This window comes from Caretta caretta, chromosome 4 (assembly GCF_965140235.1).
Source record: "Caretta caretta isolate rCarCar2 chromosome 4, rCarCar1.hap1, whole genome shotgun sequence".
NCBI classification, from domain to species: domain Eukaryota; kingdom Metazoa; phylum Chordata; order Testudines; family Cheloniidae; genus Caretta; species Caretta caretta.
The window spans coordinates 71,977,491-72,002,386 of NC_134209.1; the positions used below are offsets into that span (position 1 = coordinate 71,977,491).

Sequence of the window (24,896 nt, forward strand, 5' to 3'; positions counted from 1 at the left end):
GTGTTAAATATATTAAACAGTGTGTTTATTTATTAGGGGGGGTTGCACTCCGAGGCTTGCGATGTGAAAGGGGTCACCAGTAAAAAAGTTTGAGACCCACCAGTCTATGTTTTACTATACCATAATTTTATAGAAGGAGGGGGTCACATTTTTCCAGTAATGTATAGTACAATTTCTAGCTGCTAACAATAAAAAGCAATTAAATTGTCAGCACAACTCATACATACCAAGAGCAGACATACAGTAGAACCTCAGAGTTATAAACACCAGAGATACGAACTGACCAGTCAACTACACACCTCATTTGAAACCTGAAGTATGCAATCAGGCAGTAGTGGAGACAAAACAAAAAGCTCAACAAAAAACACAGAACAATTCTATGTAAATGTAAACTACTAAAAAATAAAGGGAAAGCAACATTTTTCTTCTGCATAGTAAAGTTTCAAAACTGTATTAAATCAATGTTCAATTGTAAACTTTTGAAAGAACAACCATAACATTTTGTTCAGAGTTACAAACAACCTCCATTCCTGAGGTGTTCATATCTCTGAAGTTCTAATGTATTTTAATTAAGGGGTTCATGAAAGGTAAACTTCTCACGTTTGCCAATGTATATGCTCCCAGTAGGGGTAAGTTGTTTTTTTTGTTTGTTTGTTTTTTGTTTTTTATCAGTTTTTAGGGATTTAGGAAATTTTAGGGAAGGAGATATTCTAAAGGGGAATTTTAACAAGGTGATTAATCCCACATTGTATGGATCAAATGTTCGCAGAGGGTATTCAGGAGGAGGAAGTGCAAATTTGTTGCATCACATTGAAAATGAGGATCTGGTGGATGTCTGGAGGGAGATGAACCTGGACATCAGGAACTACATGTTATTCTGCAACTCATGGATTTTATTCCAGGACTGATATGATTTTTATTTCTAGGGGCTTGGCTACTTTGATCGAAAAAACTAACCTGGGAGTTATAACTTGGTTTGATCAACCCCCTGCACATATTAGATTGAAAGACTAGGATTCACTGCAAAAACAAAGGGCCAAGCAGTTGGATAGAGCTTTGTTGTATGTTGAATTCAAGGGCTGGAAAAACCATTCAGAAACATATAGAAGAAAATGTTCATGAAGGGGTCAATGAAAGTGTTCTCTGGCACCTGGAAAGGCAGCAATGAACAGGATCCTTATAAATAATAATACCTCAAAAAAAGATGAGAGTTCCCGAAGAAAAGAGTTTGGTTGAAGAAAACACAGGCTTGAATAGGGGGTCCTGTCTACGCTGCACAAGAGTAATGTTCTGAACTGCTTACAGGAAGACACTCGTGGTAGGGTCAACTTCGGGCAGAGATGAAATATTAACTGAGAATTATGTGGTGTAGGTGTAGCCATGTTGGTCCCAGGATATTGGAGAGACAAGGTGGGTGCGGTAATATCTTTTGCTGTATCAGCTTCTGTTGGTGAGAGAGACAAGCTTCTGAGCCACACAGAGCTCTTCAGGTCTGGGAAAGGTACTCCCAGCTTCACAGCAAAATGCAAGGTGGAACAGATGGTTTAGCATAAGTAGTTAGCACATATTGTAAAGGACCATTCAAGGTAGAGTGGCTTGTTGAAACCTCTTTAGTCATAGGACAAAGGGGTTGGGGGGTGGGGCTATTGGGTTACAGATTATTGTAATAAAACATAACTCCAGTGTCTTTTATTAAGACCATGATTTTTAGGGTCTAGCAGCATAATGAATTTAAGTTTCCAGCTCATCTTTTGAAAGTGTTGTGCAGGAACCCAGGCAGACCCATCATATCTGGGCAAGGCACTCTTATTGTAGGAATAACGGGACCCATAGAAACCATCCTCAAACCACTCACCACACAAAGGGCCAGCTTCCTCCAGGACACAACCAACATCCTCCACAAACTCCATAATATTAACAACCTCCCTCAGAACACCATCCTAGTTACCATAGATGTCACTTCCCTATACACCAACATCCCTCACAATGACAGCATAGTTGCCTGCCTCAAATATTTACAAGACTATGGACAATCCTCAGATATCCACCCCAAACACATTGCAAAACTCATCTTCCCTCATAACAATTTTACATTCAACAACAAATACTTTGTCCAAACCATGGGAACTGTCAAGGGTAAAAGGATGGCTCCTAATATGCCAACCTCTTTATGGGCTACCTTGAAGAAGAATTTATGGACAAATGCACCACAAAACCAATGATCAACCTGAGATACATCGATTATATTTTTATCCTCTGGACAGACAGCTTAAACTCCCTCATAGATTTCCACTACAACTTCAACAACCGGCACCCATCCATTAAACTCATTCTGGCACACTCTCAGACAAGCATCAACTCCCTGAACACCACAATCAGCTTCTACAATGGAACCCTACAGATAAGCTGTCATAAATATAAAGGGTAGGGTAAACACCTTTAAAATCCCTCCTGGCCAGAGGAAAAACCCTTTCACCTGTAAAGGGTTCAGAAGCTAGGATAAGCTCGCTAGCACCTGACCACAATGACCAATGATGAGACAAGATACTTTCAAATCTGGAGGGGGGGAAACAAAGGGTCTGGGTCTGTCTGTGTGATGCTTTTGCCGGGGACAGAACAGGAATGGAGTCTTAGAACTTAGTAAGTAATCTAGCTAGATATGCGTTAGATTCTGTTTGTTTAAATAGCTGAGAAAATAAGCTGTGCTGAATGGAATGGATATTCCTGTCTTTGTGTCTTTTTGTAACTTAAGGTTTTGCCTAGAGGGGTTCTCTATGTTTTGAATCCAATTACCTGTAAGGTATTTACAATCCTGATTTTACAGAGGTGATTCTTTTTTACTTTTTCTTCTATTAAAATTCTTCTTTTAAGAAACTGAATGCTTTTTCATTGTTCTTAAGATTCAAGGGTTTGGGTCTGTGGTCACCTATGCAAATTGGTGAGGATTTTTATCAAACCTACCCCAGGAAGGGGGGTGCAAGGTTTTGGTGAGGATTTGGGGGGGAAAGACATTTCCAAACGGGCTCTTTCCTAATAAAATAAAACCGGTTAGACGTTTGGTGGTGGCAGCAAAAGTCCAAGGGCAAAAGGTAAAATAGTTTGTACCTTGGAGAAGTTTTAAGCTGGTAAAAGTAAGCTTAGGTGGTTTTCTTGCAGGTCCCCACATCTGTACCCTAGAGTTCAGAGTGGGGAAGGAACCTTGACACAAGCATATACAAGAAACCTACAGATCACCACATCATCACTACCTTCATAGATCCAGTAATCTCCCCAAATGTACCAAGAAATCTGTTATCTACAGGAACACAGATACAACATAAAGTGCTCCGAGGAGAAAGTTTGGGATATACACCTTAATGCACTTAAAACCATCTTCATCAAACAAGGCCACTCCATGAGAGGAGTAGATTGCACCATGGAATGGGTCACCCAAATACCCTGAGAGAACGTGCTTCAATACAGAAATAAACACCCCTCTGACTGAACACCCCTAGTTGTCACCTACCACCCCACACTGGAACCCATACAGGATATCATGAAACAACTACAACCCATCCTGAAAGAAATATTTTCTGAACCCCCACTTCTGGCCTTCACATTACCCCCAACCTTTCCAGGCTCATCATCAGAAGCAAGCTCTTCACAGACCAAGACACACCAACTCAAAGTGATGCTACATCCTGCCAGAACAACAGATGTAAAACCTACAGCCATATCTCCACAGCTACAATGATCAACACAACATACCTTTCAAGATCCATGGATCCTACACAGGACTGTCACAAAATGTGGTATACTTCATTGTGTGCACTAAATGTGGTATACTTCATCGTGTGCACTAAATGCCCCAACGACAATTAAGTGGGTGAAACCAGACAATCACTGTGCTCTCAAATGAACTTACACAGGTAAATGATAAAAGACAAAAACACCCTATTCCCTTGTGGGTGAACGCTTTTTTCACAGAGCAATCACTCTATATCTGACTTATCCATCCTTGACCTCCAAGGAAACCTGCACAGCACTTTCAAAAAGATGAGTCTGGGAACTTAAATTCATTACTCTGCTAGACACTAAAAATCATACACTGAACAGAGACACTGAGAATTAGTGATGCAGTATCAGTTCACAAACCAGTTTAGAGCCAACCATTTTGGCAGCTGCTGATGGAAACAGGCTGAAGGTTGTTGTGTGAGCAAGGCCAGAGGACGTAACATGAAAAAGAAAGAACTGAGCCTCTAATACCAGCTGATAGACAATACCAGATATTCTAGGACTGTGATGGACTTAAGGGATTTTTTTTTTTTTTGGAAGACCACCACCATTTCCCGTCCTAGCTATGTTCTGCCCAGAAACAGAACCTTAGGTTTAAATTTTTCTATGGGGGAATGGAGGGGGGAACTAAAAGCCTGATCCAATGCTATTGAAGTTAATGGAAGTCTGGGTTTTGGATGAGACCCTCACCTATTGCTCACTTATTGTGAGTTGGCTCCATTTTGTTGTGTGGCCACCAAGAACTATTTAACAGAATTAAGCTCTGTTTTTAAGCACCTCTGGTCCTTATTGTTGTTAGAGATAAAATCTATTGTTTTACAAGGCTCTTTAGTAATTGCTGTAGCTCTTGTAAAGAGAACTGATTATTGATCACAAATGAGGCCATCTGCTGGGGCAAATCTAGAACTGCATTTGTGTTCTCATCAAATTAAATACCAAACAATAAGGCTCCTCTCAGTTATGTCCAATACATTACTGGGGAGGTATTTGTTGATCTATTCATTAGCAGTGAAATGCATTCTAATGCATAAGGCCCACACAAGGTCCACTGCATCATTTAACTCACATTAGCCCTTACTGGAGAATTTCATGGCTCCTCTGCACTGGGTTGAAACATCACTTTTTCATGCACATCTGATGAGAGAAAGCAATATGAACTGTGAGCCTCTCTAAAATTAGATATTTGCCTTGTGGTCTTAAATTAGTCTTTCTAAAAAATCTCCTACAAGGGGATCAATGTTCTTCATATCTAAGCCCTAAAAGAAGGAGGAGTCAGTTTATTTGGTTTATTAAACTGATTATCTCTTATTTTCTCCCTATGTGTTTTACAGTTTTCTTTTTATTTACCTTCTGGAAATTCATCATGTTCTTTAGAGCAAAGTCTTAGCTTGCTCCTCCTGGTGTTTTCCTAACTATCGTGGCCAAACTATATCATTGTACTACAACAGAGACATAGAAGTAATTAGTGGAAATGTTTTATGAACTGAGCTCTTTTTTATTTATTTATTTTTTAATTATTTTTTAAGCAAATACTTTGCAAAATGAATTTTTGGTATGTATGTTGTTCGTATTTAAGTTTGCACAAATGGTTTTCAGGCTATGGGAAACTAACAATTAGTTGCTTTGTCCACCCACTACTTGCATTGTGTGGCTGGTCACCTCAGGTTAGGTCTATCCTATGACCTTGGGGTGTGATTCCCAGCTCTTGTCACACTAACTCTCATGGAGCTGGAATGCTGAAACTAGTAGCATAGTTGCGGAAGCATGGACACGGTGGTGGATTAGCCGATGGGGCCCATGCCCAGGAACCCTGGCTAATTGGGGGCCCCCAGAAAAATGGGGGCCCTGCCCCAGAAGACATCTGCGACAGGGCAGAGGAACCTGGAGCCCTAGCAGAAATGCTGGGCAGGGTGGGTGGGAGAAGCCACAGCAACCCGGGGGGAAGGGGCAGAAGGGTGTGGAGCTGTATGAGGAAGGGGTGGAATGGGGATGGGACCCCAGGTGGAAGGGGTGGGGAGGGGGCCCCCAGTTGCTCTGGCCCAGGCCCCATGAAACCTTAATCCACCTCTGCATGGACAAGGGCAGCAGCAGCATGGGCTTCACCTCAAATATGTACCCATGGGGTTCAAGCAGGTTTGTACTCAGGGCTGCTAGCCTGTGCTGCTTCTGCCACTGCTCAGGCTACCATGGCTACACTTCTATTTTTAGCATGCTAGCTGGATGAGAGTACATCTGTGCATGCTGGAAATCCCATCCCTAGCTCAGAGTGTAGATATAGCCTAAATTACATGGTATTGTATTTGCTCCCCAATGAGTGGAACAAAAAGGGTAGAATAACCAATATCCTGTGTCTGGTATGAATTCTTGGACAAATTGCAAAATTTTGGATGCACGAAACTTTCAGGGTATGCAGGCATGAAGTCAATCAGGAACAGACTGGGGACCTGCCCTCCCTGCTTCACCCCACAAAGGGATGACTTCAGGATTCACTCATCAGCCAATGCTTGTGCAATATAGTGATAGGCAATCTATCAATACTTTAGAATAGGAAGTGGAGGTCAAGATCGAGGGGCTTAAGCATATGTCTGACCAAATTATAGCATATAATTAAAATATATTGGAATTGGAAAAAGGTCAGAAAAGGGCAACAAAAATGATTAGGGGTATGGAACGGCTTCCATAGGAGGAGAGATTGATAAGACTGGGACTTTTCAGCTTGGAAAAGAGACGGCTAAGGGGAGATATGATTGAGGTCTATAAAATCATGACTGGTGTAGAGAAAGTAGATCAGGAAGTGTTGTTTACTACTTCTCATAACACAAGAACGAGGGGTCACCAAATGAAATCAATAGGCAGCAGGTTTAAAACAAATAAAAGGAAGTATTTCTTCACACAACACCCAGTCAGCCGGTCTGTCGGTGCAACATTATTAGAGTTCATGTCCTGAGCCCTGCCCGGTCTCTCCTCTTGGTCAGCTGTGCTGACTGTGTTACAAAACAAGCAGCATCATGTGCTCAGCCATGTTGGGAGGAATGGGAGTGCCTTATATCACTCTTCAGAGGAACAGCCGTGTTAGTCTGTATCTGCAAAAAGAACAGGAGTACTTCTGGTACCTTAGAGACTAACCAATTTATTTGAGCATGAGCTTTCGTGGGCTACAGCTCACTTCATCGGATGCATGCCTAGTACATGAACTCTAGTTCCTTTCACATGGCTTTTGAGTGGCATCCACAGGTTTAGGGGGGAAAGGCAGCCAGCTCTCCTCAGCTGGAGAGCTAGTCACTGCAACACAAATCCTGAGCAGTTATTAAGAGAAGGAAATGAGATTCCTTCTCCAAAATAATAGCTTGGCAGCGTGCTGTAAAAGTCTACAAGTTTGTGCATCTATTTAAGGTTTATCTTTGTAGGTACTGTTTTCATTGCAGTGAGGGTAAAAGCTCGATCTGGCTTTAAGATTAAACTCGATAAGTTTATGGAGGAGATGGTATGATGGGATAACATGATTTTGGTAATTAATTGATCTTTAAATATTCTTGGTAAATAGGCCTAATGGCCTGTGATGGGATGTTAGATGGGGTGGGATCTGAGTTACCCAAGAAAGAATTTTCTGTAGTATCTGGCTGGTGAATCTTGCCCATATGCTCAGGTTTAGCTGATCGCCATATTTGGGGTCAGGAAGGAATTTTCCTCCAGGGCAGATTGGAAGAGGCCCTGGAGGTTTTTCGCCTCCCTCTGTAGCATGGGGCATGGGTCACTTGCTGGAGAATTCTCTGCTCCTTGAAGTCTTTAAACCACGATTTGAGGACTTCAATACCTCAGGTAGAGGTGAGGTTTTTGCAGGAGTGGGTGGGTGAGATTCTGTGGCCTGCGTTGTGCAGGAGGTCAGACTAGATGATCATAATGGTCCCTTCTGACCTTAGTATCTAGGAATTGGAGGAAAAAGGGGAGTTTTGGTAACAACTGTGAGGATATCTTTCTGAATATACTTTGGAAATAATGATAGAAATATTGAGGAGAGATGACAGCCCATTGTGTTTAGAAGGCCAGTCATAGGTAGCATTTGAAAAAAATTCTCTTGGTTACTACCTTTCTTCACTATGTTTTACAAATCAGTTGTTTGGTAGTTTGCAAGACCTTGAACTTTATTCCTCCCACAAAGTACAAATGGCTGATTGGGTTATTAATGTTGTGTCAACCTTTTTCCTTATTTGTCTAACCTTGAGTTATTGAATCTTTATTTGACTTAAAACAAACTATTAATTGCAAGTGACGGTTAACTGCAAAGGGCACTACAAGCTACGGAAATTACAAAATACTCATTGAACACATGGGAACATTTGCTTCTGATGTGAATTTAATAGCACAGCAGTTTATATATTGATGTTTTGTGACAGAACTGATCTGTCAAAGTACTTTTTCCTGCCGAAACCGAGATCAAAGATTATATGTTTAAAGTCTTTGTTAGTAGAATCATTATCAAGCATTGTTATTTAATATTATCTTTCATTCACAATTTTATACATAATAAAACAAGAGGAAATGCATAAATGATTAGAGCAGCGTTTCTCAAATTGGGGTCTGCGGGCCGCATTGATCAACTCCTCCCTCTCCTTCCCAGTGCCTCCTGCACGCTGGGGAACAGCTGTTCAGTGGCGTGCAGGAGGGAGAGGGAGGAGAGGGGACAGGGCACGCTCGCGGAGGGGGTGGAATCATGTCTGGGACTGCTGGCTCCGTTGATCAACACCTCCCACTCCCTCCCAGTACCTCCTGCATGCCAGGGAACAGCTGTTCAGTGGCGGGCAGGAGGCACTGAGAGGGCAGGGGAGGAGCAGGGATGGGGCGCACTCTGGGGAGGGGGCAGAAAGAGGCAGGGAAGAGGAGGGGCAGGGGTGGAGCGGGGGCGGGAAGAGGTGGGGTGAGGTCTTGGGGGAAGGGGTGGAGTGGGGGCAGGGCCTGGGGCTGAGCAGGGGACTTGGGAGTCCGCGAAAAATTTTACAACAAAATGGGGGTCCTCGAGTTGCTAAAGTTTGAGAACTGCTGGATTAGAGCATGGATTATGCGTTGTAATGAAAAGTTATGCTAGGCTCAATTTTCATGGAACCTGTAAGGGAAACTAGATTAAAAAATGAGGACCCATTGGTCTGTTTGTCTGTATTTGTCTGTTCTCTTTTGTCCGACACTTGGACTGTAAGATCTTTGGGGAAGGGACCATCTTTTCGTTCTGTGTTTGTACAGCACCTAACGTGATGGAGTCCTGGTCCATGACTGGGGCTCCTCGGTGCTTTTGCAATACAGATAATTAATAATAATAATAATAAAGAACTGAAGACTAGAGATGGTGTGTAAGGAAACCTCCTTTAATATAATCAACTATATAAATAGATAATGTGGTAATGTGCACGTTAAAGGGAGCAGGACTGCGCCCCTAGTAAACACAAGTTAATGGACAATGCTGATGCATCCAACACAACTATACAAACTAAGAGGAAAAGGAAATTTATGCTTTATGTGGTTGAGGCCTCAATTCAGGAAGAGCATCCCTGTTCAGGACATCTCTTAGGCACATGTTTACATTTAAAATTAAGCATGTGTTTAAGTGCTTATCTGAACTGGGGGCTGAGAGAGCACAGAATAATGAGGTTCTAGAAGTAATGTCATGTATAACTTGCAAATAGAATTTCTGAGAAGTGGCTGTAATGTTGCTTGCTTCTCCATTATTTACTATGCTGGAAGTGTTGTGGGATCCAAAGACCAAATTCTACTTTCATTGAATTCACTGGAATAGCATGGGTGTAACTAATATGACAAAGTTCCTCCTCTACCTTGGTGGGTCTTGTGCTTATTGGCGGATTTGCTCGCCTGGGAGCTTCAGAGCAGCCTTCAGTTTGGCCATTTTCATGAACCCACAGCCCAGGTCAACTCCTCCTGTGTCTGACCAGGAGTTGGGAGGTTTGGGGGGAACCCGGGCCCGCCCTCTACTCTGGGTTCCAGCCCAGGGCCCTGTGGAATGCAGCTGTCTAGAGTGCCTCCTGGAACAGCTGTGTGACAGCTACAACTCCCTGGGCTACTTCCCCATGGCCTCCTCCCAACTCCTTCTTTATCCTCACTTCAGGACCTTCCTCCTGGTGTCTGATAATGCTTCTACTCCTCAGTCCTCCAACAGTCCATGTTCTCACTCTGAGCTCCTAGCGCCTCTTGCTCCCAGCTCCTTACCACAAACTGAAGTGAACCACAAAAACCAGCATGCTAAACCGAAAGCTGCCTAAGCTAGCCAGTAGAAGATGATGAAGAGAGGGGTGCGGTCAGAAGGAAATTATAAATCTTTGTCAATGAAGCAACAGTGGTGTTCAGAGTACTGTCTATTTTCTACTTCTGTTTGTTATGCTTCATGGGTGTTACAAAGGTGATGGGGTTTTTCCCCCCTTAAAGCTATTTGGGGCTCATCAGATGCCTCGCCCTTTAACATATTTTAAGCATTTTGAAGATGTCAGGAGGAATTTTCTTTGTGTTGCATCCTGTCTGACCTATAAATTATGTGATTGATTGAACACTTTCTGTTCTGATTCAGCAACAGCTGATCAAAGTACCGTAATGTTTTTTGCACTGCACCAGCAGAATGCCCCATCACTCCTGCATGGTTGCTCCGGTCACTCAATCTTCTCTTTACATGGCTAATGTGTTAAAAGCACAATTTAGCCCTTTATTTGTAAAGACTTAAAGTCACTTGATTTGGGAGCTTATAGCTTCCATTACCACACACCCGGGTATGAAAATGTGTTGGTTCACAGGGGCAAGAGCAGCTGATGGCACCAGAGGGTTGTCATGGGGCATCAGAGGCAGACTCTGATGCTTAGGGGAGTGGCTGGAGTGTTTGCAGTAAAACAGAACATTGATAATAAGAAAAGGAGTACTTGTGGCACGTTAGAGACTAACCAATTTATTTGAGCATAAGCTTTCGTGAGCTACAGCTCACTTGCTGTAGCTCATGAAAGTTTATGCTCAAATAAATTGGTTAGTCTCTAAGGTGCCACAAGTACTCCTTTTCTTTTTGCGAATACAGACTAACACGGCTGTTACTCTGAAACCAACATTGATAATGTTTCTCTTGAAAATCCTGGCAACTTGGGGGCACAGAGGAGAAAGAACCATATCTCAGCTACTCCAGCATGTGTGTCCATTACTCCATTGTGGTTAAGTTGATGATTAAACAGAACTGAGTAACCATTGTCAACAAATATGCATGGGGTTTTTACATGGGAATATAGTTCAAGAGTTAAGAAACCCTAGTATATTTAAACCACTGGGGAGTTATCTGCCCTATGAGAATTTACATGGATATTTATTAATAAAATAATTGTTTTGCTTTTAATTGGAGAGACTGTGTAAGTAATCTTTTTAAAAAATATTATTTTGGAGTTAATTCCAGAAGGGGTTCAGGTCACCTTTGGGATATAGTCCATCTCTGCCCAACACAGACTTCACTCTTTTTTCATCAAAAGTGCCTTGAAATTTTGACTTAAGTGTTTAAAGATTACAATCCTGTGTCAGTAATCCATGAGATTCAATATTTAGAGCCATATTCTGCCCTTGATTTATACACAGAATTCCCATTGATTTGTTTTATTATTTGTATTAGCTTTGATCCCATACTATGTGCCTGACTGAAAATGACCAAGGTCAAAAGAACTTTAGTGAAAGCTGCTCAAAGTATGTGACATTTGACCAACATGAGCATTGCAACTCTTCTTGTTTTGGGTGACTCAACTAACAGAACAGCCAACAAAACAAATACTTACTGAGGTTTGTGTCAGGATAGCTTCTGTAATTATTACTGATTGACAGGGATGGGCAGATGGAGTAGTAGGGGATTGGCCTGTACACTAAGATCAGGTTACATAAAAGGCAGCTGCAGTAGGTTTGGTAATGTTCATAGACTATATCCCTGGGGAACATTGCTTAGCGAGTTATTGGACTCTGGAGTCATGAGTGGGTGCCCATTTTGGGGGAACAAATATCAGTGAGTATATTTCTCTATTTACTGCATAATGTCAGTTAACACGATAGATACAATGTGAATGTTAAGTGTAAAATTCAAAAGGAGGCTATTCATTAACTACCAAGGGTTAAATAATTATATAGACAACAGTGAATGAAGAGAGCTGGACTAAGAATTCTTTTGAGCATTGGCTATTAGGATATACTAGATATGAATGTACCTAGATACTATAGTGATGTCTGTGCTATAAAGGTTGAAGATAGATACATGCTGTTTATTTTGCTTATCATATATGTTTGCGAAACTGAGCCACCAAAGCAGATCAGTGCCTGAATTTTAGGCACAATTACTGCTCTGATACTTTTAGCTCTGTTATTTCCTTTTGTAATTTTCTTTTATTCCTAGATTTAATTTTAATAAACTGTCTTTGGAGGATGAGGAAGGAGAAGACAAGTCACAAGAAGGGCTGAATAAAGCCAGCAAAGGTGGACTTATCTATGGCGACTATCTACATGTAAGTGTGAGGACTGGATTATGTTACTGCCCTGATGCCTGTTACAATCTGAGATGTTGACATATGGCACTGTCCTTTCCCTCCCTTTGCCAGCGAAGGTCAACAATCAAGGCAAGTCCTTCTGATCACTGTTTCACTCCCAGCTCTAAGGATGTATCCACAGGCATCGGTATCTCTTGACATTTGAGTTAAACAAACATCTCCCACCCCAGATTCCATGACAGCTCACATACCTGTTAATGTTAATGGGACGCTTGGTTATTTTTTAACTTTTTGAGAAAACAAATTGGATTTTGTTGTTTAGACGGGAATTATTTTTAGTCCTGCAGCTAAATTGTGAATGGAGAAGGGTTGAAGCAGAGAGTTACACTGAGATGCATATAACACATCACCTTGATAAATCACAGCAAAGCAGAAGATTCATTATTTTAGCAGATGGTTACTCAGGGCAAACCTTCAGTATGCTCAGCAGGGGCTGTGCAGTTCCCATTAACCATTCTGCTTAAATTCCCTGAGCTGTAATCTGAAAAAAATACATCTAAGTGTCTGTAAAATGTCTTAAATTTAGCTCATGGACCCAGTTTTTTCATCAGTTGCACTGATGTAAACTGAAATAAATTAAGTTGCTCTAGTCTTATACAGAATTTGTCCCAATAGTTATATAATTACATTTAAAAAACAATGTCAACAGTCAGAAGTTAGAAAATTCCAGTAATAAGATTCCTGGGCAACTTTGATTCAGCACGCTTGTGTGTCTTCATACAATACGGTCTTTAATAAGATGATCACCATAGCATTTTTTCTACAGGACTTCTGCCTCACTGAAAATGAATTGCATTCAGATATTATTTATAGACTACATTAGCTATTTTCCTTTCCTATCCTTTCCTTATCATCTTTAATAAAAAGCAAATGAAAAGCTGTTCAAATGGCTTTTTGAACTATACTGCCTGAAAGAACACATGAGTATCTAAAAGTCATTAGATGGCTAGATTTTGCCATTTTTCTTCATGTTAGAGATTAATAGATTTTAAGACCACAGGCAACCATTGTGATCAACTAATCTGGCCTCCTGCATAACTCAGGCAATTTCCCTGAATTAATTTCTGCTTCAAGTTCAAAAGTAGTGGTTGAACTAGAGCATATCTTTTAGAAAAACAGCCTATGTTGATTTTAAAACTTCCAGTGATGGAGAATCCACCACAACCCTTTTGGTAATTTGTTCCAATGGTTTAATTGTCCTCCCTGTTGGAAAATTGTGCCGTATTTCTCATCTGAATTTGTTGAGCTTTAACTTCCAGTCATTGGATTTTGTTATAGTTTTGTCTGCAGGACTGAAGAGCCCTCTATTATCAAATTTCTGTTCTCTGTGTAGGTATTTAGAGTGTGATCAAATCACCCCTTAACATTCTCTTTGATAAACTAAATAGACTGAGCGTCTAGACTTCCAGTATCTCTCATAATTAGGGCTCTACCAAATTTGTGGTCCATTTTGGTCAATTTCACAGGCATAAGATTTTAAAAATCGTAAATGTCATGATTTCAGCTGTTTAAAACTGAAATTTCATGTTGTTGTAATTGTAGGGGTCCTGACCCAAAAAGGAGTGTGTGTGGGGGGAAGGGTCTCAAGGTTATTGTAGGGGGGATTTGCAATACTGCTACCCTTACTTCTGTGCTGCTGTTGGCAGCGATGCTGTGCCTTCAGAGCTGGACAGCTGGAGAGTGGCAGCTGCTGGCCAGGAGCCCCGCTCTGAAGGCAGAGCCACCAGCAGCAGCAATGCAGAAGTAAGGGTGGCATGGTCTGGTATTGTCACCCTTGCTTCTGCACTGCTGCTGGCAGACCACTGCCTTCAAAGCTGGGTGCCTGGCTAACAGGCACTGCTCTCTGGCCACCCAGCTCTGAAGACAGTGCAGAAAGAAGGGTGGCAATACCGTGACCCCCCCCTTCAATAACCTTGTAACGCCCCTTCAACTGCCTTTTGGATTAGGACCCCCAATTTGAGAAACGCTGGTCTCCCCCATGAAATCTGTATAGTTTAGGGTGAAAGCACTTAAAAGACCAGATTTCACGGTCTATGACGTGTTTTTTATGGCCAAGAATTTGGTAGGGCCCTTCTCATAAGGTATGTTTTCCAAATAGTACTTTATTCTGCAAATAGCCCCACTGAGGGGGCAGAATCATATTTCTTTCATCTATTCCCAGTTGTAAACAACAGAAAAAAACAATGGAATTCACTCACTATTAAAATGTAGAATAAATAAAATGCAACTAAAGACCAGTATGTGGGGGGTTTGTTTTGTTTTGTTGTATTCACATAAATTCCCATCAGAAACATTTTGTCCAAAACCCAACAGTGGAGCTTTGAGATTATTACAAAAATTCTTTCTTTTAAAGCTGGACAAAATATTGAATGCTCAACAGCTGCAGAGTGAAAAAAAAGGAAACAAGATCCATGATGAGCATCTTTTCATTGTGACCCATCAAGGTAAGCTGCAGGACAGAAAAAGGTAGTTGTTTGGTGCAATCACACCATTTGTTTGTTTTGGAGTACAGAAGCTGTTCTGATTTTGGACACAGTTATAAATTCCTTCATGAATACCAGCTTTCTCTCCCATTTCTCTGCCAACACAGTGTGTGTGTGTGTGTGTGTGTGTGTGTGAGAGAGAGAGAGAGAGTCCATAATCCATATTTGAAGAGTTTTAGTAGAGAATGAGAATACTCTTCAACATAATTAATTATATACATAAGAATGGAGATGGCTTAGTGACCTAAGCATCAGGTTTAGAACTCCTAGACTCCTCAGAACTATAGGTTCAATTGTGATGGAGCAGATTCAGCCGTCTGAAATAGTAAAATGAGTACTATGCTGTTTACTGTATTTGGGTCTTTTTTAGATGACATGCTAAAACTGAGGTTCCATCTTTATCTTTTTGGACATTACACATCCCAGGGTGCTTTGTGTAAGAGCACTGGCTTGTCTTGATAGCCTGGCCAGGTTTTCCCCTCTGCCCAACTGTTGTTAAATTGCTATATGCCACCCTAGAGTTCCAAAAGTGAATATACTGTGATTAGTTCTGTTAACAGTCTCAGGTGCTAAATTATTTCATGCAACAATGGTCTGAAGAAGGGAGAGATTCTTTAAACAGCAGGTACATTTGTAAATCAGTATTTCTTACACCCCAAACACACGGAAATAGAACATTAATTTTAAATGAAGGTTTAACAATAAATTCGGAAATTAACCTCCGAATCTACTTGCTTAACTTCTTTCTACATACCAGCAATGGCAATGAAATTAACACTAACAATGCCTTTCTCATTATAGCTTATGAACTTTGGTTTAAGCAGATTCTGTGGGAACTGGACTCAGTTCGGGTGATCTTTCAGAATGGCCGTGTAAGTTATGTGCAAATATTTATCATATGAAAACCCAAGCCTCTTTCTGAAAGTTTGATTTTTACTATATCCACACATACCCCAAAAATGAGATTTAAGGCTGAAATTCAGCTCTTTAGTGACACCACTTTGCCATTATGATAGTCCACATATTTTGATCTGTAAAATCATGCACTGTTCTGAGGACTGTATCTTCTAAAGTAACTGGCCTACACAGATCACTCTTCAGGAGCAATCACTTTGGTCATACCAGTCACAAGCTCTGGTGATGGTTATTTGTGTGGTATTTTACTGCCAAAAAAGCATGGCTAGGGGAAAAATTATATATAATATACTAGAGGTTTTCTTCCTATTTTATTTACCAGCAATTTATACACTGATGAATAATAAAAACAAGTATTTTGCATAAGTGAACCAGAAAATTCAGAGGTAAGGGACACTTTCAACATAAAAATAATAATTGTAAATGATTTTTTTAAAATATAAATTATTTAAAATTATTATTTTTATGTTGAAAGGGTCCCTTTCCTCTGAATTTTCTGGTTTGCTTATGCAAAATACGTAATGTTTTTATTATTCATCAGTGTATAAATTGCTGGTAAATAAAATAGGAAAAAAATCCTCTGGTATTTGGATGTGATTTGATGAAACTGGAGAGGAATTATCAAATCAACAGCAGATGCTTATATGATGACACCTGGGGGAAAAAAAAGGTGAATATTTTGAGCTTTTATTAACACTGCCCTGAAGCGAAATTCTTTATACACTTATGAATTGTAATGACAAACTCTTGAGTTTCTTCTGATGTGTTGTCAATCAGAGATGGCTGGCTGTATGAGATTTTAATAATAAACTGATAGTTGTAAATGAAAATCCAGCACTTGTGGATGTTATAAAGATATATATGTTGTTTGGAAGTAGACCTGGTAGTAAAATGTGGAAAAAAAATGCAAAAAGTTTCATGAAAAATTAGTCGTCCCCCCCTTTTTTTTTTACTGAAATTTAGTATGTTGATTATTTTTTGTTGAAATCTGAAATTCAGAAAATTTTAACCATCTCTAAAATGGGATACATTTCTCCATGAAAGTAATATTTTGTTGAAAAGTAATTAAAAATGTTGAAAAATTGAAATTCAGAAACCGGTGGGAGGATTATGAAAAAGATTAAAATGTAGCATTTTCATCCCTCCATTGATATTTCTTGGTCGTGCTCATTGACTGCCTCAGAAATCTCAAGAGGAATCCTGATCCCATTGAAGGCAATGGACGTGCTGACACAGAGTTGGCTTGGGAACGGCTCTGCAGTTCCTTCCCCACTCACTTCTCCTGTTTCTTCCTTTATTTCCCCCTTCTGCTTGCTAGCAAGCATCTTCTCAGCTGTGCCACGACTTTCTTAGCCACATTAGTGCTCCTGCTTCCTCTGGTCTGCTTCTCCATTGACTCTAATAGAATTACACTGTGGATGACTTTGGCCTAGACTTTCAACTCTTTCAGTAACTTTCTGAGTTAAAAACATGGGGAAAATAATTCCTTTATAACTGACCCAGTTAGAATGAGTAAGCAGTCAGACAAAAAGCCCTCACAGTTGATCTTTTAAGCATAAGCCTAAAAAGTATGATTTTAGTTATATGCAGGAGTCTACATTTAATACAAGACTTTGCTATTGATTTTTACATGGAATACACTGAGCTACTGCAGTGATAGATGAATAACACCCTAAAAGAGATTGATGGGTAGAACACAAAGGTATAAATGGCTTATCAGCTCATCATTCTCAATCTGGTCATAAGTATTTCTTTTCTAATAAGGTGAGAGATGAGAGAAACATGCTCAAGGTTGTTGCTCGAATGCACAGAATTTCAATGATCCTTAAATTACTTGTGGAGCAATTTTCAATTCTAGAAACTATGACTGCATTGGACTTCTTTGATTTCAGGTAAATATGATTTATTTTTTATTGATTAGCATCAGTGCTTATGTAACTGTCCTCACTAGAGCTAACAGTGCGGTTTGAATCCAGGACTTTCAGAGCAGAAAGCCTGAGCCTCTACCACTCAGCTGAAGAACTAAATCAATTAGGTCAGCACCATGAGTGTGTATTTGGGAGAGAAGCAGCTGTACTAGTAACCGATAAAGGTCATTAACAGTCTCTAACTTGATTGCAAGTCCAATGTATTGTGAGATTTTTAAACAGATGTTTGTCTTAATTATTGGTATGTGACTTTGCTAGCTGAGATCACCATTACAAAACTAAAATAACAGTATGTAAATTATCAAACTGTCCTGTCATTTGGTAATGCCAAGCTAAGACTTAGCAATTTCCTTACATTTCTCACAGCCACAAGTTCTCTGCAACATTTTATGTCAATTCATAAACTTGTGTGGGCGAGAGAAACCCACGCTCCACATCTAGAGCATGAGCTAGATGTTTTAACCCATTGGTTCTGGGGCTTCACACATCTAAACTTCATAAGGTTTGCAGTGGTCCTGGATCACTGAAATATAATGTTTCAAAAGCCTGTGGAAGCAGCATGTTGCTGCCAGCTTTTTGCCACCAACCCTCCATCTCTCTTCACTTACCCCTTTCCCACCAGGAATTTCTCCTCTCCATCTACCAATAGAAGCAGACAGTGGGGCCTGGAAGCCTGTATACCTCTTTCTGGCTGCTAGCCTGGCTTCTGGGACCCATCTGCCTGTCTCGCTTCCAGGAAAGAACTCCTAACTCTTTCACTCCCAAGCTCCACTGTTGCTGCATGCACCCCCATTCCTAGCTTTCCTGTGGTTTCCACTTGGGTCACCTGTGGCCATGTCATCCAACTCCCAGCCCTTCCTGGATCCTTTTGGCAACCTATATATTTGTTTCAGAGTAACAGCCATGTTAGTCTGTATTTGCAAAAAGAAAAGGAGTACTGGGGGCACCTTAGAGACTAACCAATTTATTTGAGCATAAGCTTTCGTGAGCTACAGCTCATTTCTAATTCGCCCTATTACCACTTCATAATACCCCACAAAATATCATTCATGGCCCTTAAAGGTTGCCAGAATCCTTTTCTCCCATTTTTAAACTTAAAAAGAAAAGGGGGAGAGAGAGAAATAAGTGGATTAACCATCTATTTTGAGAGATCTTCCATTGCAATTTTCAGAAATGTATTATTGTATAATAAGCAATTATACAACCAAATCAATGACTTTCAATTCCATTATTATAATCATCTTATCCTTTATTTTTGAACCACTAAAACTGCCAAGGAATGGGAATCATGGCTATTCTTATTAATTAGTTCTTCCAACTTGCCAACATAGTTTAATTTTACATCAGTCCCACATAACAAAAAACTAGCCTGGGTGACACTGCTACCTTATCCTTTTGTCCAGAAAAAACCCCGAACAAAAAATTGTTCAGATCTATGGAATAATTTAAACACCAATAAACATATTATAGTTTGTTTATTTTAATTTTAATGACTTAAGACACCTTTCTTAATACCTGTTTGGCTGTGTATGTTTAGAAATAAATTAATATTCATGTTAAATTTCCTCCTGAATGTGTTTTTTTAAATATTGATTTCAATATATAATTTGTTGTTATTTACTTAAAAATAAAGAAATCAGATTTTCATTGTGATACCTGGGTTGCAACAAAGGAGATGTCAATGTTGTAGTATATCAGAGAGTCTTATTTGAAATGCTTTTCATGTTAGAAATGTCTATGTAGGTTTTTTTTAGTTTTGGATAGGAAAACCACAAAATACCCTTATTATTGAAATAATATGTAATTACTCTATCTTCTTCCATACCCAAAGAGATTACTTGAGCCCAGCATCAGGTTTTCAGAGCCTGCAGTTCCGCCTATTAGAGAATAAGATTGGTGTTCCGCAGAGTCTGAGAGTTCCTTATAACAGAAGGCATTACCGTGATAACTTCAAGGGACATGAGAATGAACTGCTGCTTAAATCAGAGCAGGAGCCAACACTTCTGCAATTAGTGGAGGTAAGTGTTTAAGTATAGACCTGCCCTATTTTAAATTAGTATTCTTACCCTATTTATGGAAGGAGAAATTGACTGAGAGAGAAATTCCCAGTTTCTCAAAGGTATTTAGGCATTTTATTGAAATCAATGGGAGTGAGGTGCCTAAACACTTTTTGGGCTGAAGTAACTTGTTCAGGTCTACAGAGGGAGTCAATGTTAGATAGGATTAGAAGTGGGGAGTTTGCCTCCCAACTCTGGGGTCATTTAAGAGTAACTCATGATCTGTATCACCTATTTGTTTTATGTTGTTTTATTTTTAAGGCATGGCTGGAAAGAACACCAGGACTAGAACCAGAAGGATTTAATTTCTGGGGAAAATTTGAAGTGAATGTGTTAAAAGGTCTAGAAAAGGAACTGGCAATAGTTCAGGTAAATTATGTACCTTAGTCTATCAACAAGCATAAGATATGTGATAAAAGAAGATCCTGCCATTTTAGTTAACATTTTAACCCAATCCTTGTTCCTTTCCCTTGATTCATTCAGTCTTAAACAAACGTTGTTTTTAAGGAGCAATGGAACTATGCACTTCTTTCAGGTATTTATGGGCCAGTTTATTATTTGACTTCAGAAATGTGTGCTATTTGAGTGATTTTTTGATTGCAAAAAACAGGGTTGAAATCCTGGCTCCAGTGAAGTCAATAAGAAGTTTGCCATTGACTTCACTAGGGTCAGAATTTCACCCCAGGCACTTGAGTCTGAAGATCAAAGTGCAACTCTTCTAAGAACAAGTCCATGGGAATCCGTATGGAAGGAAATGTTTGCATACACCATTGCGAGGTGGAACTGTGCTGTTTCACATTGCTTTACTAAATGGTACACATGGGTTTGACAAGAAGGGACTTCTACATACTGATATTGAACTTATTGAACTATATATGAATATTACCATGAGAAGAATGTTTTGCTTTTAAAAACAAATCATTTAGTTGCTCAAGAGGACAAAAAATATCTAGACGTGAGTGATTATGTATCTAACAAAATGCTCTCATGTGGTATTTTGAGGATTCATTTTTGGAAGTGAATTTCTTTAGGTCAAATCACATTTTTAATGAAAAAAAAAATCCTATATTCAAAATCTGGGAAACTTTGACCAGTTCTAAGATTAATATCTTTCTAATTGTTGGGTTTCTTTTTCTTTCTTCATTCAAATGAAGAAACTATAAAATCAGATGTCTCAGAACTTAAGGACAGATTTTTAAAAAAATAACTAATTATGTAATTGTGTCCCTATTTTGTGCATGCGTTGATCTTGACTGGGTATGAAAACTGGCTAACTAATGTAGAGATTTAGGTACATTTGTGCATGCACTGATTGTAATTTTTTTTTGTTTTGCATAGGCAATGGTACATCTGACTTGTTTGAAAATATGGTTCTTACACTAAATGTGTAAATTCATAGAAGTATGATGCTGAAAATTGCAACTGTATAATAAATAATTCAAAAACTGTAGGCCTCTTCTAAAAATAACCATTTTGTTTTATATTTTAAAGGCCAAACAAGAGTCAGAGGAAAAAGAGGACCTACTGGCTGAACTTCAAAAACAAAAAGAGATACTTATTTCATTATTTGATGAAAAACGCCATGAACATCTTCTTAGTAAAGGTAAGTTATGTTCACATCTGGAAAAAGATAGTTTAATAACAGTAACTGGACCCTTTGTGAAAAGAAGTTTAAAAATATAAGGAAGGAAGTTGTCTTAGAAAGTTACTTGTGATTCGCTTTTTTTTTTAATCTTGAGTTTTATGATTTGGCAACTTTCGAGGTAATGGTGGCATTCAATATACAGCTACTTTTGAAGCAACTCTGATAGCTAAACACTATAATATATACTTTTTTCCTACCATATATTTTTGTATCCTTAGTTTATACTATAGTGGACTCTGGACATTTGCAGGAAAATTAACACAAAAACTAATAAAATCTGTAATTTTGCAGGAGAAAGACGACTCTCTTATAACGCATTGAAAGGAGCTTTAATGATCTACTTCTACAGGTACAGTAAGGCGATATTGCTGCAAGATTTAGTGGGAATTCTGACAGAAGGAAGAAGTCAAGGGTAGATGACGTATTATGCACCACAAATTGTGTATGTACACAATTTGCGATCCACTTATTATTGCAATTAATTGTTGAAAAGCTATTCTAAATCATATACTGTACTTTAGCAGGGTCCTTAAATTCTCCTAAGGACAAATTGCTATAAACATGGAACAAAATGCAACTCCTATTTTAGGAGGGTGAAAGCACCTATTAGAATACTGATTTTTGTATTGGTAGAAGAAATTGAGGGGGAAAAATTACCAAAGTCAATGCTATGCACACTTGAAGTGGTACTTTGACAAACATGACATAAGAAAATATCAATAAGGTAATAAGAACTATCTTTGTGTCTTGTCTTTCATTTTTCAAGAGAGGAGCCTCGCTTTCAGGTTCCCTTTCAGCTTCTTACTTCTCTCATGGATATTGATGTACTCATGACCAAATGGAGATGTAAGTTTCCCCTTCTATTTTGTGGTAGTATCTCTTCTAGGTACAAGACTGTTTTTCCCTTTATTACTATAGTTGTAACTAAGGTGTGTTCAATTAGAATTCAAAAGACCTCTTTCCCCTTCTTATTCGAAGGACAATTGCTTTTGCTTTGATCTGGAGGGTAGGTGTGACACCTCCTTAGCTGTTGATGCATGTATATGGAACAGCCATTGCCTTCCTTTTGAAACTAAACCTATCCCCTCCATGTTGTGCCTAAAATTGGGGCAACGTCTTTTTATCTAAGGGAACTACTGTATGTTTCCCAGTTTCTCCCCACAGCTCATGACTCTTCTTTACCCCTTCTTTGCACTGTCTTAACCCCCATCTACAAAACAGGGTGAAATATGTTGCAATCTATGGGATGATAGTCAACAGTACTCCTTTGTCAGTATGCAACATGCTGAAGAGTGACGAGTTTCCCTGGTGACCTAGTGAGTCACCCTCTCTGATCTTTATCTCTGATGTCCCAGGAAAATGGTCATAAGCATTCCCCTGAACCTGAGTACCTCACATATAACTATGATACAATACAACTTGCTATATGGCCAGCTTTAACTGGCATTTCAATGGTCAACATCATTGTAACCAAACCCTTGTTTGTATCCTAAAGCAGCAACTTAATATAAAAAGTAAGTTAGAAATGCCAAATTCTATTTATTTCTGTTGCTAAGACAACCATGTCTGCATGGTGCACAGAATGATTGGCAGCAAAGCTGGCACAGGAGGATCATCAGGCTATCAGTATTTGCGCTCAACAGTGAGGTAAGCATGAAGAAAAATTATTTAAACTTCATAATATTATTCATTACCACTCCATAATCTGCATACAGTACATTACTTAATATGAATAATACTTTTCATTCAGTCATATCCAGGTAAAAAGTATTTTAGTATTCGTGAAAGGTTCCAGAAAAAAGAGCATAGGCCCAAAATTACTGAAAATAAGCAATTAGTATTACATAATCAGTGTCTACTAACACTTTGAACACTGGTGTCTTTATATAAATAGCTGGGTTTAAATAGCAGGAAGATAGTGACCTTTTATCTTAAAAAAGTTAAACTATTCTTTGAATTTAGGGACCGAACACTTGAATGTATGCTGGTAAAAGCTATTAGCTTTACTGTTTATAGCTTTTCAGTTCCTTTGTGTTTTGTCAGTCAACTTGTGAGAGAGAATTTTTTTCCAAGTGACAGGAGGGGATAGTCCATAAGTCAATGTAGTTATGAAGATTGATTTATTAAAATAATGGAGAGCGGGGGGCGGGGAGTGTCTAATCAGTTACAGTTATCCTTCAGAATTGTTGGTCTTCCCTGCTGTGCAAGGAACAGATGATCATGGATGTTGGCTCCATGTCTCACTGACCAATTCCCCAGCGCAGCACTTCAGATGGAAAAATAGCTTCCTGCCTGTTGCATCCATCATCACGGCAACTAAATTGGGCTGGAAGTTTCAGCTTCAACTAGCTCTTTCTCATTCTTGAATATGCACAGTTTCAGTCATTTAATATTTTCTTATATTCAGTCAGTTAGGCCACCTTAAAGCTTATATTTGTACCTATACCTTGACAGTTGAGTTTTGTGCCTGGAGAGCAAAATGCAAAAAACACTTTGGATTGTTTGAAGCACACATGGAAACATCTCTTCATCTAGCTGGAATCTTTTAGTTTTGTTTTGGGCAGAAGGTATTATGCAACTAGTGGTTTCAAACACTCTCTGGCTTTTGGCAACTGCTCTAATATTGATTTAGCCCACTCCCCTGACATGATGTTTGAGATAAGATTTGTCTGTAATTTTCATCAAACAGTCAAAGTAGAAATGCACCAGGTTTGGGGTTTTAGTACAAATGTAACTTGGGGTAGGGTTACAAAAGGGTCTCAGGCTTTTCGGTGAACCTAAATTTCAAGCCTAAATCAGCTAATGACTGTGAGTAGAAAACATGAAAAAACATGGTTTTGACGTGATGGCAGTTTTGGTTGAGTTTCACTTTGGGGCTCATTTAAGAATGAAAAATCATGGAGATTGAAACCACATGAACCCAAATCAATCTTGTGTCATTCAGCTCTAGCCTGAATTGCCACACTTGGTGGAAAGAATCTGAAATCATTACTAGTAGATGTTTTCCATTAGAAGATCATGGGGGTTAGCTTGTGTAGTATATCATTCAAACACATTGGGAGTTCCCAGGGCCCTTTGTAATGTAATCTGGTAGATCTGAACCAAGATTAGGCTTTGTAGAGGCCAATTATGGCCTCTCCAGGCTACCATATTAAAGTTAATGCATCTGATTTTCTTTTTTCAGTGACAGGTACAAGGTGTTCGTAGATTTGTTCAACCTCTCAACATATTTGGTGCCAAGACACTGGATACCAAAGATGAACCCAACTATTCATAAATTCCTTTACACAGCAGAATATTGTGACAGCTCCTACTTTAGTAGTGATGATTCAGATTAAAGAACCTGCCATGGTGATCCATTTTAAAGAACTCTGAACGGTCATACGAACCGGTTCTGACCTTTTGTGAGGTCCCTTAAATTTATTAAATGTTACAAAGCATGTATATATATTTATGCAAGCCAGGGTGTAAGAATTTAAAACATGTGATGAAATTCTGGACACATAAATAGTATGATTTAGAGATGATACTAACTACTAAAT

The 24,896-nt window shown here is 39.3% G+C and overlaps 1 protein-coding gene across 1 annotated transcript; it reads left to right on the forward strand.

The window, feature by feature from the left end:
- Positions 1-11,756: 11,756 nt before the first annotated feature.
- TDO2 (tryptophan 2,3-dioxygenase) lies at positions 11,757-24,896 on the forward strand. The gene is made up of 12 exons (XM_048847441.1): positions 11,757-11,791; positions 12,176-12,284; positions 14,680-14,770; positions 15,611-15,681; positions 17,489-17,616; positions 19,484-19,670; positions 19,971-20,078; positions 21,201-21,312; positions 21,646-21,703; positions 22,121-22,200; positions 22,911-23,001; positions 24,539-24,896. The coding sequence occupies exons 1-12, from the start codon at positions 11,757-11,759 to the stop codon at positions 24,690-24,692; spliced, it is 1,224 nt and encodes a 407-aa protein (XP_048703398.1). The 3' UTR covers positions 24,693-24,896.

What these genes read in the sequence shown, in the direction of transcription:
- TDO2 (XM_048847441.1), top strand. Translation starts at nt 11,757, where the DNA reads ATGAGTGGGTGCCCATTTTGGGGGAACAAATATCA. An exon ending in TTAATGATCTACTTCTACAG is followed by an intron (nt 21,704 to 22,120) that starts GTACAGTAAGGC and finishes TCATTTTTCAAG; the next exon opens with AGAGGAGCCTCGCTTTCAGG. An exon ending in TATTTGCGCTCAACAGTGAG is followed by an intron (nt 23,002 to 24,538) that starts GTAAGCATGAAG and finishes TTCTTTTTTCAG; the next exon opens with TGACAGGTACAAGGTGTTCG.